Source organism: Taudactylus pleione, unplaced genomic scaffold (assembly GCF_031769625.1).
Source record: "Taudactylus pleione unplaced genomic scaffold, aTauple2 ptg001090l, whole genome shotgun sequence".
In the NCBI taxonomy this organism is placed as follows: domain Eukaryota; kingdom Metazoa; phylum Chordata; class Amphibia; order Anura; family Myobatrachidae; genus Taudactylus; species Taudactylus pleione.
The window spans coordinates 607,635-623,072 of record NW_028285491.1 but is presented as its reverse complement, the minus strand read 5'-3'; the positions used below and the strand labels follow the sequence as shown (position 1 = coordinate 623,072).

Genomic DNA, 15,438 nt, shown 5'->3' with positions numbered 1-15,438 from the left:
TGTGATGTGATGTACGGTGATGTGATGTGAAGTGCGGTGATGTGATGTACGGTCATGTGATGTACGGTGATGTACGGTGATGTGATGTGATGTACGGTGATGTGATGTGAAGTGCGGTGATGTGATGTATGGTGATGTGATGTGAAGTGCGGTGATGTGATGTGATGTACGGTGATGTGATGTACGGTGATGTGATGTACGGTGATGTGATGTATGGTGATGTAATGTATGGTGATGTAATGTATGGTGATGTGATGTAATGTATGGTGATGTGATGTACGGTGATGTGATGTACGGTGATGTGATGTAATGTATGGTGATGTAATGTAATGTATGGTGATGTGATGTACGGTGATGTGATGTACGGTGATGTGATGTGATGTACGGTGACGTGATGTGATGTACGGTGACGTGATGTGATGTGATGTACTGTGATGTGATGTATGGTGATGTGATGTACGGTGATGTGATGTGATGTACGGTGATGTGATGTGAAGTGCGGTGATGTGAAGTGCGGTGATGTGAAGTGCGGTGATGTGAAGTGCGGTGATGTGAAGTGCGGTGATGTGAAGTGCGGTGATGTGAAGTGCGGTGATGTGAAGTGCGGTGATGTGAAGTGCGGTGATGTGAAGTGCGGTGATGTGAAGTGCGGTGATGTGAAGTGCGGTGATGTGAAGTGATGTGATGTATGGTGATGTGATGTACGGTGATGTGATGTAATGTACGGTGATGTGATGTACAGTGATGTGATGTGATGTAATGTATGGTGATGTGATGTACAGTGATGTGATGTGATGTAATGTATGGTGATGTGATGTACGGTGATGTGATATACGGTGATGTGATGTACGGTGATGTGATGTACGGTGATGTGATGTGGTGTACGGTGATGTACAGTGATGTGATGTACGGTGATGTGATGTACGGTGATGTGATGTGAAGTGCGGTGATGTGATGTACGGTGATGTGATGTACGGTGATGTGATGTGATGTACGGTGATGTGAAGTGCGGTGATGTGATGTGATGTACGGTGATGTGATGTGATGTACGGTGATGTGATGTGATGTGATGTAATGTACGGTGATGTGATGTACGGTGATGTGATGTATGGTGATGTGATGTGATGTACGGTGATGTGATGTGAAGTGCGGTGATGTGATGTACGGTGATGTGATGTGATGTACGGTGATGTGATGTGGTGTACGGTGATGTACGGTGATGTGATGTACGGTGATGTGATGTATGGTGATGTGATGTGATGTACGGTGATGTGATGTGAAGTGCGGTGATGTGATGTACGGTGATGTGATGTGATGTACGGTGATGTGATGTGATGTACGGTGATGTGAAGTGCGGTGATGTGATGTACGGTGATGTGATGTGATGTACGGTGATGTGATGTACGGTGATGTGATGTACGGTGATGTGATGTACGGTGATGTGATGTACGGTGATGTGATGTACGGTGATGTGATGTACGGTGATGTGATGTGATGTACGGTGATGTGATGTGATGTACGGTGATGTGATGTACGGTGATGTGATGTACGGTGATGTGATGTGATGTGATGTACAGTGATGTGATGTAATGTACGGTGATGTGATGTGATGTACAGTGATGTGATGTAATGTACGGTGATGTGATGTAATGTATGGTGATGTGATGTACGGTGATGTGATGTACGGTGATGTGATGTACGGTGATTTGATGTACGGTGATGTGATGTGATGTACAGTGATGTGATGCACAGTGATGTGATGTATGGTGATGTGATGTACGGTGATGTGATGCGGTGTACAGTGATGTGATGTGATGTACGGTGATGTGATGTACGGTGATGTGATGTGGTGTACAGTGATGTGATATGATGTACGGTGATGTGATGTACGGTGATGTAATGTAATGTACAGTGATGTACAGTGATGTGATGTGATGTACGGTGATGTGATGTGATGTAATGTACAGTAATGTGATGTGATGTACGGTGATGTGATGTGATGTACGGTGATGTGATGTACGGTGATGTGATGTGATGTACGGTGATGTGATGTGATGTGATGTAATGTACGGTGATGTGATGTGATGTAATGTACGGTGATGTAATGTATGGTGATGTGATGTGATGTACGGTGATGTGATGTAATGTACGGTGATGTGATGTACGGTGATGTGATGTGATTTGATGTACGGTGATGTGATGTAATGTACGGTGATGTGATGTGATGTACGGTGATGTGATGTGATGTAATGTACGGTGATGTGATGTACGGTGATGTGATGTGATGTACGGTGATGTGATGTAATGTACGGTGATGTGATGTACGGTGATGTGATGTGATGTACGGTGATGTGATGTGATGTAATGTACGGTGATGTGATGTACGGTGATGTGATGTATGGTGATGTGATGTGAAGTGCGGTGATGTGATGTACGGTGATTTGATGTACGGTGATGTGATGTGATGTACAGTGATGTGATGCACAGTGATGTGATGTATGGTGATGTGATGTACGGTGATGTGATGCGGTGTACAGTGATGTGATGTAATGTACAGTGATGTGATATGATGTACGGTGATGTGATGTAATGTACAGTGATGTGATGTGATGTACAGTGATGTGATGTGATGTACGGTGATGTGATGTACGGTGATGTGATGTAATGTACAGTGATGTGATGTGATGTACAGTGATGTGATGTGATGTACGGTGATGTGATGTAATGTACGGTGATGTGATGTGATGTACAGTGATGTGATGTGATGTACAGTGATGTGATGTGATGTACAGTGATGTGATGTGGTGTACAGTGATGTGATGTGATGTACGGTGATGTGATGTAATGTACAGTGATGTGATGTACGGTGATGTGATGTGATGTACGGTGATGTGATGTGATGTACGGTGATGTGATGTAATGTACGGTGATGTGATGTAATGTACGGTGATGTGATGTGATGTACGGTGATGTGATGTAATGTACGGTGATGTAATGTATGGTGATGTGATGTGATGTACGGTGATGTGATGTACGGTGATGTGATGTGATGTACGGTGATGTGATGTAATGTACGGTGATGTGATGTACGGTGATGTGATGTGATGTACGGTGATGTGATGTGATGTACGGTGATGTGATGTGATGTACGGTGATGTGATGTGATGTAATGTACGGTGATGTGATGTGATGTATGGTGATGTGATGTGATGTATGGTGATGTGATGTGAAGTGCGGTGATGTGATGTACGGTGATTTGATGTACGGTGATGTGATGTGATGTACAGTGATGTGATGTGATATACGGTGATGTGATGTAATGTACAGTGATGTGATGTGATGTACGGTGATGTGATGTAATGTACAGTGATGTGATGTGATGTACGGTGATTTGATGTACTGTGATGTGATGTACAGTGATGTGATGTGATGTACGGTGATGTGATGTAATGTACAGTGATGTGATGTGATGTACAGTGATGTGATGTGATGTACGGTGATGTGATGTAATGTACAGTGATGTGATGTACGGTGATGTGATGTGATGTACGGTGATGTGATGTACGGTGATGTGATGTGATGTACGGTGATGTGATGTGATGTACGGTGATGTGATGTGATGTACGGTGATGTGATGTACGGTGATGTGATGTGATGTACGGTGATGTGATGTACGGTGATGTGATGTGATGTACGGTGATGTGATGTACGGTGATGTGATGTACGGTGATGTGATGTGATGTACGGTGATGTGATGTACGGTGATGTGATGTACGGTGATGTGATGTACGGTGATGTGATGTGATGTACGGTGATGTGATGTACGGTGATGTGATGTGATGTACGGTGATGTGATGTGATGTACGGTGGTGTGATGTACGGTGATGTGATGTACGGTGATGTGATGTGATGTAATGTACGGTGATGTGATGTGATGTACGGTGATGTGCGGTGTACGGTGATGTGATGTGATGTACGGTGATGTGATGTGATGTACGGTGATGTGATGTAATGTACGGTGATGTGATGTGGTGTACGGTGATGTGATGTGATGTACGGTGATGTGATGTGATGTAATGTACGGTGATGTGATGTGATGTACGGTGATGTGCGGTGTACGGTGATGTGATGTGATGTACGGTGATGTGATGTGATGTACGGTGATGTGATGTAATGTACGGTGATGTGATGTGGTGTACGGTGATGTGATGTGATGTACGGTGATGTGATGTACGGTGATGTGATGTGGTGTACAGTGATGTGATGTACGGTGATGTGATGTGGTGTACAGTGATGTGATGTACGGTGATGTGATGTGATGTACGGTGATGTGATGTAATGTACGGTGATGTGATGTGGTGTACGGTGATGTGATGTGATGTACGGTGATGTGATGTGATGTACGGTGATGTGATGTGGTGTACAGTGATGTGATGTACGGTGATGTGATGTACGGTGATGTGATGTACGGTGATGTACGCCCAACCACTCAATCAGCTTAATTTCAGTCTCCATCAGTTATTATTGTTGTGCCAACATGGTTCTATGTTAATGAGGGAAGTGTGTTAGTACATAACGTGTCCGTCCCTCTGCCTGCAGGAACCCTGATTCCGATGTCCAGCCGTGGTGCTACGTGTCCGAGACGGAGGAAGGGATCTACTGGAAGTACTGTGAGATCTCAGCATGCCACAGTAAGTGCTGTATTCTCCGGCTATACCGTACCTCTGATTGTCTTACATATGTGACTATAGCTATTAGTGACCAGGACCGATAGGAGCTTCCCTGTGCTATTGTCATATAGAAGGAGATCTGTCCGAAACGAAGCACCCAAACATCGTGCTGCAAGACCGACACCATAAGAAACTGTATTTATCTGCCCCATGGCTTCCCAAACTCTTCCTCAGGGCACCATAAACGTTCCTGGTTTTAAGGATATCCATGTTTGTGCTGATAAAGCAGAAATATACCTCCTACTTATTTATACACATAAAACAAATATTAAATGGATTTCATAGATGAATTGACCGCACTTATCATTAGTATTTCTATTACTAAAATATTGATGCAAGCTACCAGCATCTCTTTAGTCCTTCTATTAGATTCATGTATTTAATAATAAGTATTTTATTATACTGTGTCCTAATGGATAGAATTGTAACACTGTGTAATGTGTTTTGTTTGGAGACTTGCCGAGGAGAAAGATAGCGACTGATAGTAAAAGTGACCATGTAAAATGTTTATACATACAACGAAATGTGTTTTCTTAAACCCTCTGCATACGATATACAGTACATCCAGAAAGTATTCACAGCGCTTCACTTTTCCACATTTTGTTATGTTACAGCCTTATTCCAAAATGAAATAAAAATAAATTAATTTTTGTCCTCAAAATTCTACACACAATACCCCATAATGACAACGTGTAAGAAGTTTTTTTAGAGACTTTTGCAAATTTAATTAAAAAAAAAAAAAAAAAACTAAGAAATCACACGTACATAAGTAGTCACAGCCTTTGCTCAATATTTTGTTGATGCACCTTTTGCAGCAATTACAGCCTCAAGTCTTTTTGAATATGATACCACAAGCTTGGCACACCTGTCTTTGGGCAGGTTCGCCCGTTCCTCTTTGCAGCACCTCTCAAGCTCCATCAGGTTGGATGGGAAGCGTCGGTGCACAGCCATTTTCAGGTCTCTCCAGAGATGTTCAATCGGATTCAAGTCTGGGCTCTGGCTGGGCCACTGAAGGACATTCACAGAGCTGTCCTGAAGCCACCCCTTTCATATCTTGGCTGTGTGCTTAGGGTCGTTGTCCTGCTGAAAGATGAACCTTCGCCACAGTCTGAGGTCAGGAGCGCTCTGGAGCAGGTTTTCATCCAGGATGTCTCTGTACATTGCTGCATTCATCTTTCCCTCTATCCTGACTAGTCTCCCAGTTCCTGCCGCTGAAAAACATCCCCACAGCATGATGCTGCCACCACCATGCTTCACTGTAGGGATGGTATTGGCCTGGTGATGAGCGGTGCCTGGTTTCCTCCAAACAGAACGCCTGGCATTCACACCAAAGAGTTCAATCTTTGTCTCTCATGGTCTGAGAGTCCTTCAGGTGCATTTTGGCAAAATCCAGGTGAGCTGTCATGTGCTTTTTACTAAGGAGTGGCTTCCATATGGCCACTCTACCATACAGGCCTGATTGGTGAATTGCTGCAGAGATAGTTGTCCTTCTGGAAGGTTCTCCTCTCCCCACAGAAGAATGCTGTAGCTCTGACAGAGTGACCATGGATTTCTTGGTCACCTCTCTGACTAGAGCTCTTCTCCCACGATCGCTCAGTTTAGACGGCCGGCCAACTCTAGGAAGAGTCCTGGTGGTTCCGAACTTCTTCCATTTACAGATGATGGAGGCCACTGTGCTCATTGGGAGCTTCAAACCAGCAGATATTTTTCTGTACCCTTCCCCAGATTTGCACCTCGAGACAATCCTGTCTCAGAGGTCTACAGACAATTCCTTGGACTCATGCTTGGTTTGTGTTCTGACATGCACTGTCAAGTGTGGGACCTTATATAGACAGGTGTATGCCTTTCAAAATCATGTCCAATCAACTGAATTTACCACAGGTGGACTCCAATTAAGCTGTAGGAACATCTCAAGGATGATCAGTGGAAACAGGATGCACCTGAGCTTCATGGCAAAGGCTTTGAATACTTATGTACATGTGATTTCTTAGTTTTTTTAATTAAATTTGCAAAAATCTCAAAGATTTTTTTTACACGTTGTCATTATGGGGTATTGTGTGAAGAATTTTGAGGACAAACATGTATTTATTCCATTTTGGGATAAGGCTGTAACATAAGAAAATGTGGAAAAAGTGAAGCGCTGTGAATACTTTCCGGATGCGCGGTATGTTGATAACTGATGTTAAAGGTAAACGATATGTTATCATATATGTTTTATGCTACTATGTGCTAGGAATTAAGATCTTAATTCAGAGGCGTCACCTGCTTACCCCCGTGCGGTGGAGATGCGTCCAGCCGAAAAGGGGAGTGACCTAAATAAAGTGGGCGTTGCCTCGCAGGGAATCCTGGTCGCAACACTCTGAGGGCAGCTCAGTATCACCGGAGACTGGGCTCTTCTAGGACAGGGGCCGGATGCTGGAGGAGAAGGTCACACTCCTTGGAGCTAAAGTGGGCTCAGGGGGAGACTGGGGATCACATGTGCTTAAGGACGGACATCCTTAAAACCTGGACTGTTAGGGTGCCTTGAGGACTGAGGGCCTGATTCAGAGCCGCTCGTTCGCTCTGAGCGATGTCCGCACAACTACGCATGCGTATGGTTCGCAATGCGCATGCGCAAACCAGTCATTGCCGTCGGAAATCGTGCGCTCGTAAAACAAAGAGGGGCTGCTAATTTGATTGACAGAATGTACCTTTTGTGGGTGGTAACAGGGGAAGGTGCTTGAAAACGGGGAGTGGAGATCCGAACGCAGGCGTGCCAAACAGTCAAAACGGCGTTTAATGGGAGTGCATAATTAGTAAAGGGGCGTCATCGACCACGTCACTTGGTTGTCTTTTAGCCTGAACTGCTCGCAGTGATTACGGGAAGTAAATCTCACCACAAGCACTGCGAGCGGTTCAGATGCCTTTCGATGTTCCTGATTAATCTAATAAATAACGGAGATGACGTGTGATGCGAACGGCCAGGGGGCGTCTTTACAAAACAGCGAGCGCATTTTTTGGACGTTCGCTCAGACATAGAGGCATCAACACACCGCAAACAACGAGCGCTCAATTTAAATATCCTGCCACTTTTTAAGAACGAGCATCCGCAAATAGCGTCCGGGTCTGAATCATGCCCTGAGTTTGGGAAACCCTGATCTACCCCCATCTCAATCTTGCTTCAATTAGCACAAGGATCTCTCATACTGCTAGAGCCGACCCCGGACAGAACCATGTGCCCGAATCCATCATTCACCACATTCCACCATCTTTACCGACCTTCCAGCATAGGTTGGAAGAAAATGCCTATCAATACGTATAGTGATACAATGCCTGTCACATGGAGACACTAAGTAACAATATGTATAGTGATACATTGCCTGTCACATGGAGACACTAAGTAACAATACGTATAGTGATACAATGCCCGTCACATGGAGACACTAAGTAACAATATGTATAGTGATACATTGCCTGTCACATGGAGACACTAAGTAACAATACGTATAGTGATACAATGCCCGTCACATGGAGACACTAAGTAACAATACGTATAGTGATACAATGCCTGTCACATGGAGACACTAAGTAACAATATGTATAGTGATACAATGCCTGTCACATGGAGACACTAAGTAACAATATGTATAGTGATACATTGCCTGTCACATGGAGACACTAAGTAACAATACGTATAGTGATACAATGCCTGTCACATGGAGACACTAAGTAACAATATGTATAGTGATACATTGCCTGTCACATGGAGACACTAAGTAACAATACGTATAGTGATACAATGCCCGTCACATGGAGACACTAAGTAACAATACGTATAGTGATACAATGCCTGTCACATGGAGACACTAAGTAACAATACGTATAGTGATACAATGCCCGTCACATGGAGACACTAAGTAACAATACGTATAGTGATACAATGCCTGTCACATGGAGACACTAAGTAACAATACGTATAGTGATACAATGCCCGTCACATGGAGACACTAAGTAACAATACGTATAGTGATACATTGCCTGTCACATGGAGACACTAAGTAACAATAAGTATAGTGATACAATGCCCGTCACATGGAGACACTAAGTAACAATACGTATAGTGATACAATGCCCGTCACATGGAGACACTAAGTAACAATACGTATAGTGATACAATGCCCGTCACATGGAGACACTAAGTAACAATATGTATAGTGATACAAAGCCCGTCACATGGAGACACTAAGTAACAATACGTATAGTGATACAATGCCCGTCACATGGAGACACTAAGTAACAATATGTATAGTGATACATTGCCTGTCACATGGAGACACTAAGTAACAATACGTATAGTGATACAATGCCTGTCACATGGAGACACTAAGTAACAATACGTATAGTGATACATTGCCTGTCACATGGAGACACTAAGTAACAATACGTATAGTTATACAATGCCCGTCACATGGAGACACTAAGTAACAATACGTATAGTGATACATTGCCTGTCACATGGAGACACTAAGTAACAATACGTATAGTTATACAATGCCTGTCACATGGAGACACTAAGTAACAATACGTATAGTGATACAATGCCCGTCACATGGAGACACTAAGTAACAATACGTATAGTGACACAATGCCTGTCACATGGAGACACTAAGTAACAATACGTATAGTGACACAATGCCCGTCACATGGAGACACTAAGTAACAATACGTATAGTTATACAATGCCCGTCACATGGAGACACTAAGTAACAATACGTATAGTTATACAATGCCGTCACATGGAGACACTAAGTAACAATACGTATAGTGATACAATGCCCGTCACATGGAGACACTAAGTAACAATACGTATAGTGATACAATGCCCGTCACATGGAGACACTAAGTAACAATACGTATAATGATACAATGCCCGTCACATGGAGACACTAAGTAACAATACGTATAGTTATACAATGCCGTCACATGGAGACACTAAGTAACAATATGTATAGTGATACAATGCCCGTCACATGGAGACACTAAGTAACAATACGTATAGTGATACAATGCCCATCACATGGAGACACTAAGTAACAATACGTATAGTGATACAATGCCCGTCACATGGAGACACTAAGTAACAATACGTATAGTGATACAATGCCTGTCACATGGAGACACTAAGTAACAATACGTATAGTGATACAATGCCCGTCACATGGAGACACTAAGTATCAATACGTATAGTGATACAATGCCTGTCACATGGAGACACTAAGTAACAATACGTATAGTGATACAATGCCTGTCACATGGAGACACTAAGTAACAATACGTATAGTGATACAATGCCCGTCACATGGAGACACTAAGTAACAATACGTATAGTTATACAATGCCCGTCACATGGAGACACTAAGTAACAATACGTATAGTGATACAATGCCTGTCACATGGAGACACTAAGTAACAATACGTATAGTGATACAATGCCTGTCACATGGAGACACTAAGTAACAATACGTTCAGTGATACAATGCCCGTCACATGAAGTTGTCTTTGTGGGTTTCTCCTCCAGTGCCAGGATACGTTGGTTGCTTTGCGGACTTGGGATCTCCTCCTGCTCTCAGTGGAAACAGTGGGACATCAGCAAAACTGACCATACAGACCTGCATCCGATTCTGTCGCAGGGAGGGTTTCAAGGTAACATTTACTACAATACTCAGCCCTTATCCCAACTATAAATAAGAGAACCGTTCTCTAACTTCATAAGTCTAATATAGCACAGAATAGTGCCCGTATCTATTCCTTTTATTGCTTACATACTGTATATTTATAGAGTTTGCTGCTGGGGCTATATGAACAGGTCACACACCAATATTGATATCAGGGCGTTTCTGTACTGTAATTTAATACATTTGGCTACACAGGGGAGTTATCAGGGAACGCTGGAAGGTTTGGAGAGTAGAAGAAAGTCTTGTTGTGTGTGAGGAGGGATTTCCACATATGTGCAACCCTAGAGAAAGTCTGGGGGGGGGGGCGGAGGTCTGACCATCATCCTCCAACAGCATGAAATCTAAAGAAATGTATTTGTCTTCAAAGAGGTACGTGCCATGTGACGCTCCAGCTGATGCATGAAGCAGAGACCCAATGACTTGTGTCTTCTCTGTTTGTTCTCCATGCCAGTACGCGGGTGTAGAGGCTGGTTATGCATGTTTCTGTGGCACGCCCTCAGATGTGGCCAAGCTACAGGCGGTCAGCAGTTCTCAGTGTGACCAGGTCTGTTTCGGGAGAAGCAATGAGCTGTGCGGTGGAGACGGGAAACTGAGTGTGTACAGTGGTGAGTATGGAGACACAGGAGAGGGGAGAATCTGTACCAGGATTGTGTGTGTGTGTGTGTGTGTGTGTATATAATTATATTCGGCATGTTATCTTCCCGCAGTATGGGTGGGGGCATGCCAGGATAACCTCTCCTCCACTTCCGGTGTCCTGTATTCTCCTGACTTCCCTGACGAGTACAGTGCAGGGATGACGTGTTCCTGGGATGTCCAGAGCCCAGGCAGCGCTGCTATAGAGATGCTGTTCCACATCTTTAACGTTCTAGACCCAAACGACGTTCTTGGGGTGAGAGATGGACGGAGTGGAAACCTTCTTCTTCAAATTAAAGGAGGTGAGGATCCTCCCGCCATTGCCACGTTTCCAACAGGACACCTACAGATTACATTCCAGTCTGACCGTGTGCACAGCGGCCAAGGATACGCCATCACATACAAAGGTACGTCTTCTGCAGGATAGCGTTCTAGCAGGGTTTGCTGGAGCATGAGAGGTGAGTTGTGTCCTTACGTCAGTGATCTGATTATACAACAGGTAGATTGCAAGACAGGATGAAGCTAGTACAGTGTGTGGTTAGTGGTAAAGTAATGAAGCCGACTCTCTACCCCTCTACCTCAGGTCTGGGAAAGTTGCCACCAACCGGTGTATCTGCAGTGCCATACCCTGGTCCTACCTTCACCCCCAGCAGCAGGACTCCAAATGTTCTGGACCACACAATGGAGCACTCGGCACAGAGCGAGACAGAGAACCCTGTTTCCAAGAATGGTGAGTACCTACAGTATGTATGTATGTATGTATGTATGAATGTGGCAGTGTATATATACCGAAGTCTAAAAAGTCATGGGTTAGGTGCCTAGTATTGTGTAAGACCCCCTCTAGCCCAGGCGAAGTGTAGCAACTCGATGTGGCATCGATTCCACAAACGGACAGAAGACCTCTGGAGAGATGCTAACCCATGCCGTCTGGATAGCTTCTCACAGCTCCCTGACATTTGTAGGTGCAGGATCTTGGGTAGGAATGGACCTCTCCACCACGTCCGATAAATGCTCAATTGGGTTCATGTCAGGCAAACGTGTGGAAACCATTCATCGGAACTCTCCAGAATGCTCCTCAAACCAATTCTGGACAGCTTGGGACCGATGACATGGTGCATTATCCTGCTGGAATATTTCATCATTGTTTGGGTACATGAAGTCCATTAAGAGCTGCAAATGGTCATCAAGCAATGCAACGTAGTGGTTACTGGTCAATGACGTGTTCAGCAGAACCAACCCTTGCCACGTGAACAAACCTACACCATTATGGAACAACAACTAGCCTGCATGGTGCCTTGTTGAAAAGTGGGGTCTATGGCCTCATCTACACCTGAACCTCACCTCAGGTGAGGCGATGTGTCCGGTGTCATAGTGGTAACAGGTGCTCTCTGGTGGGTCTCCTGCTCCCATATCAGCTAAAGAACGTGCACGGCCCTGTTGGATATGCGTCCTGTAGCTCCTGCATTGAATGTGGATGTGATATGAGCCAGAGTCGTTACCATGGCCAATTCTGCACAGACACCACTTGTAATGATCATTAAGCACCCGTGGTCGGCCACTACGCTCTCCACGGTGGGTGGTAATGCCTTCCATGAGGTATTCCTGGTACACACGTGACACCATAGATGGAGGAATGCTGAATGTCCACACAACTTTGGAAATGGAATGTCCCATCCGTCAGGCGACCACTATCATGCCCCGTTCCAACTACAATAACTTACCTGGAATTGCCATGAGCAGCCTAGCCGGTGTTATATCTGACTCATGAGCTGTCAGATTACTAATGATGCATGTCTGGGCATTTCAAAGACGTTTCAGTACAGTGACGCCACCTACCATTATTGCTATCCCACCACTTTTGGCACTTCGGTATATTTGTCACTGATTTGATTAAAGTTCCTGGGCCTCCCTAGTTGCCTGGGAGTGCAGGGGAGGTGTACACTTGCCCCCATCCCCCATGATACCGTGCGCACTATAGAAACGTAGTCAGGATGTAGCCCCCTCCCCATGTCAGAAGCAGTGCCACCCCCAGTACTGACACCGGCCCCACGTGTTAGTGGCCATTGCTCCACTTTGCTCTATTCAGAGGTCCCACCAGATAAGTCAGATGTGTCCTCCACAATGTAATGTATGAGATCAGCATAAAAACAGCACTGGTCCTGCATTAATCGTCTCTCTCTCTCCCCCACGCCTCTCACACACTCTATCCCTCCCCATCTCTCCCTCCCCTCTCACACACTCTCTACCTCCCTCATTCTTTCACCCTCTCTCCCCCTCCCTCTCTCTCATACACTCTACCTCTCTCTCCCTTTTTCACCCTTTCCCTCCTCTCTCTCCCCCTCTCTCTGTCTCCCCCTCTCTCTCTCCCCCTCTCTCTCCCTCTTCCCCTCTCTCTCTCTCTCTCCCTCCCACTCTTTCCCTACCCTTTCTCTCTACCTCTTCCTCTCTCTGCAGCCTGGCTTGTCCTAGCAGCGGGATTGGGTCTCCTGGTGCTGGGGATTGGATACATGGTATGGAGGTGAGTTGTGTAACATTAACAAATTAAATTGAAAATATTTAATTACTCACAAAGCAAATTGCAGCATAGTTGATATTTCAGTTATAATCCAGACCTCTGTCAGTCCAAACAGCGTAGCGCAGTGCACAGAGACCACGTGTGAGCCCCATATAAATGCTTGCATCAATCGGCCTTTGTTTCCCCAAAGTCATCGGCCACAGGAAGTGACATCATCATCATCACATTATACATAAAGTTTAACCAAGGCTTACGTAATAGTCACGGATAGAAATCTCCGGTCTCACAGCCCGAAGACTCGGAGAATCCGCCTTCTATGAGCTGGAAACGCATAATTTCCTGCACATGTTCCATGTTGGAACGTAAACCCTGGCAGTGCCGCAATCACTGTATATAAGCCGAAGGACAAAAGGGATAAATGGTGGCAAAGCGCTAGGCATGCCATGGCAAAGGGGGACAGGCCGTCACAGTAATGAAAACAATAAAATATTAAAGTATACCTAATTTATCTCATCACCATACAAAACCACAAACCCTGGCCTCACCATGCTCCATATGGCCAATGAGATTTACCTGCATACAGGTGCGTTTCATTGACCATTACACAAGTCACAATCAGAACTTACTTTACAACGTTTCAGTTTAATAGAAAACTTTCTTCAGGGACAATCGGTTGCAGTAGTCGCTAACCTAATATACAGAACTGCAAGCTGGGCGCTCCCCATGTTTGTGTGTGTATGTAAGGCATGAGGCCCCACCCACTACTGACGTCCTCAGCAACCCGGGGGCGGTCCTAGCAACCAGACTCAGTAGATGTACCGTCATTACTGTATTCATTATTAGGCACAGATGAATATGTTTTAAAGCAGATAACTAAAACTATACTATTAGTATTTGTCCGGCTGCTGTTTTCCTCTATAATCCACTTGGGCTACCGTGTAGGAACATAACTCGCCTATCTGCTGCTGAGAACTTGGTGACCGGATCCTTCTTCCTCCTTTGTTGAGTTTTGGTTGAGGATTTCTCTGGGAACAGACAGAGCTGTTTTGCAGCTGACAGTTCCTTATATTACTGAGCCAGGAATTTGTCCATCTGGCTGAGGGTTCCCTTATAGTGCCATGTGATTCTGGGTATCCGCATAAATTGGGAATAAGGGGGTTTCTTGTTGGAAAACCGAAGGATGGTGTCGGTTAGCCGACAGTAGCGGATTTGTGTGAGCTTTACGTGGAGGTTGGTACTGTGAGGATACCGGATGACCTGGGTATCCTGGGGTTCAGGGATCACACAGTGGAGCAGGTTATAATGAAGTCAAGATGAACTTTAGTCATGGAGACACAGAAATCCAGCAATCAGTAAGCAGGGTTTTATCATTACAGTCCACTCAGAGTTCTGCAAAGTCCTTTCCAGCTGCTGTATATCTCCTCCCTACCTGGCCAGCAATGGCAGCTGTAGCAGGGCACACAGAGCTGCTATATGTCTCCTTCCTACCTGGCCAGCAATGGCAGCTGTAGCAGATCACACAGAGCTGCTATATATCTCCTCCGTACCTGGTCAGCAATGGCAGCTGTAGCAGAGCACACAGAGCTGCTGTATATCTAAAGACACTGAGAGGGGACCACACCCCAACACCTCCAGAGTCACCATATAGTCACACACTTCCCACAATTCCCCTTGCTGCACCACCCTACTTCCCTCTCTCTCTCTCATTGGTGGGCCCTGGTGTCAGTCTTTCCAGAGAGGAAGGAGGAGGGCTTTGTAACACTCCCTTGCTGTCTGCTGCTGACAAACTTCCTGTATGAGACTTCTGCAGACTGAGGGCTTCAATTTAAGAACACAGAAATGGGTC

The 15,438-nt window shown here is 45.0% G+C and overlaps 1 protein-coding gene across 1 annotated transcript in view; it reads left to right on the top strand.

Moving 5' to 3' along the window:
• KREMEN2 (kringle containing transmembrane protein 2) overlaps positions 1-15,438 on the top strand; it is a 42,542-nt gene that overhangs the window by 14,932 nt on the left and 12,172 nt on the right. The window contains exons 3-8 of the mRNA XM_088461722.1: positions 4,600-4,691; positions 10,288-10,412; positions 10,896-11,049; positions 11,152-11,484; positions 11,661-11,807; positions 13,532-13,595. Of these exons, the coding sequence (XP_088317848.1) occupies positions 4,600-4,691; positions 10,288-10,412; positions 10,896-11,049; positions 11,152-11,484; positions 11,661-11,807; positions 13,532-13,595 (915 nt within the window). The remainder of the gene's footprint in view (positions 1-4,599; positions 4,692-10,287; positions 10,413-10,895; positions 11,050-11,151; positions 11,485-11,660; positions 11,808-13,531; positions 13,596-15,438) is intronic.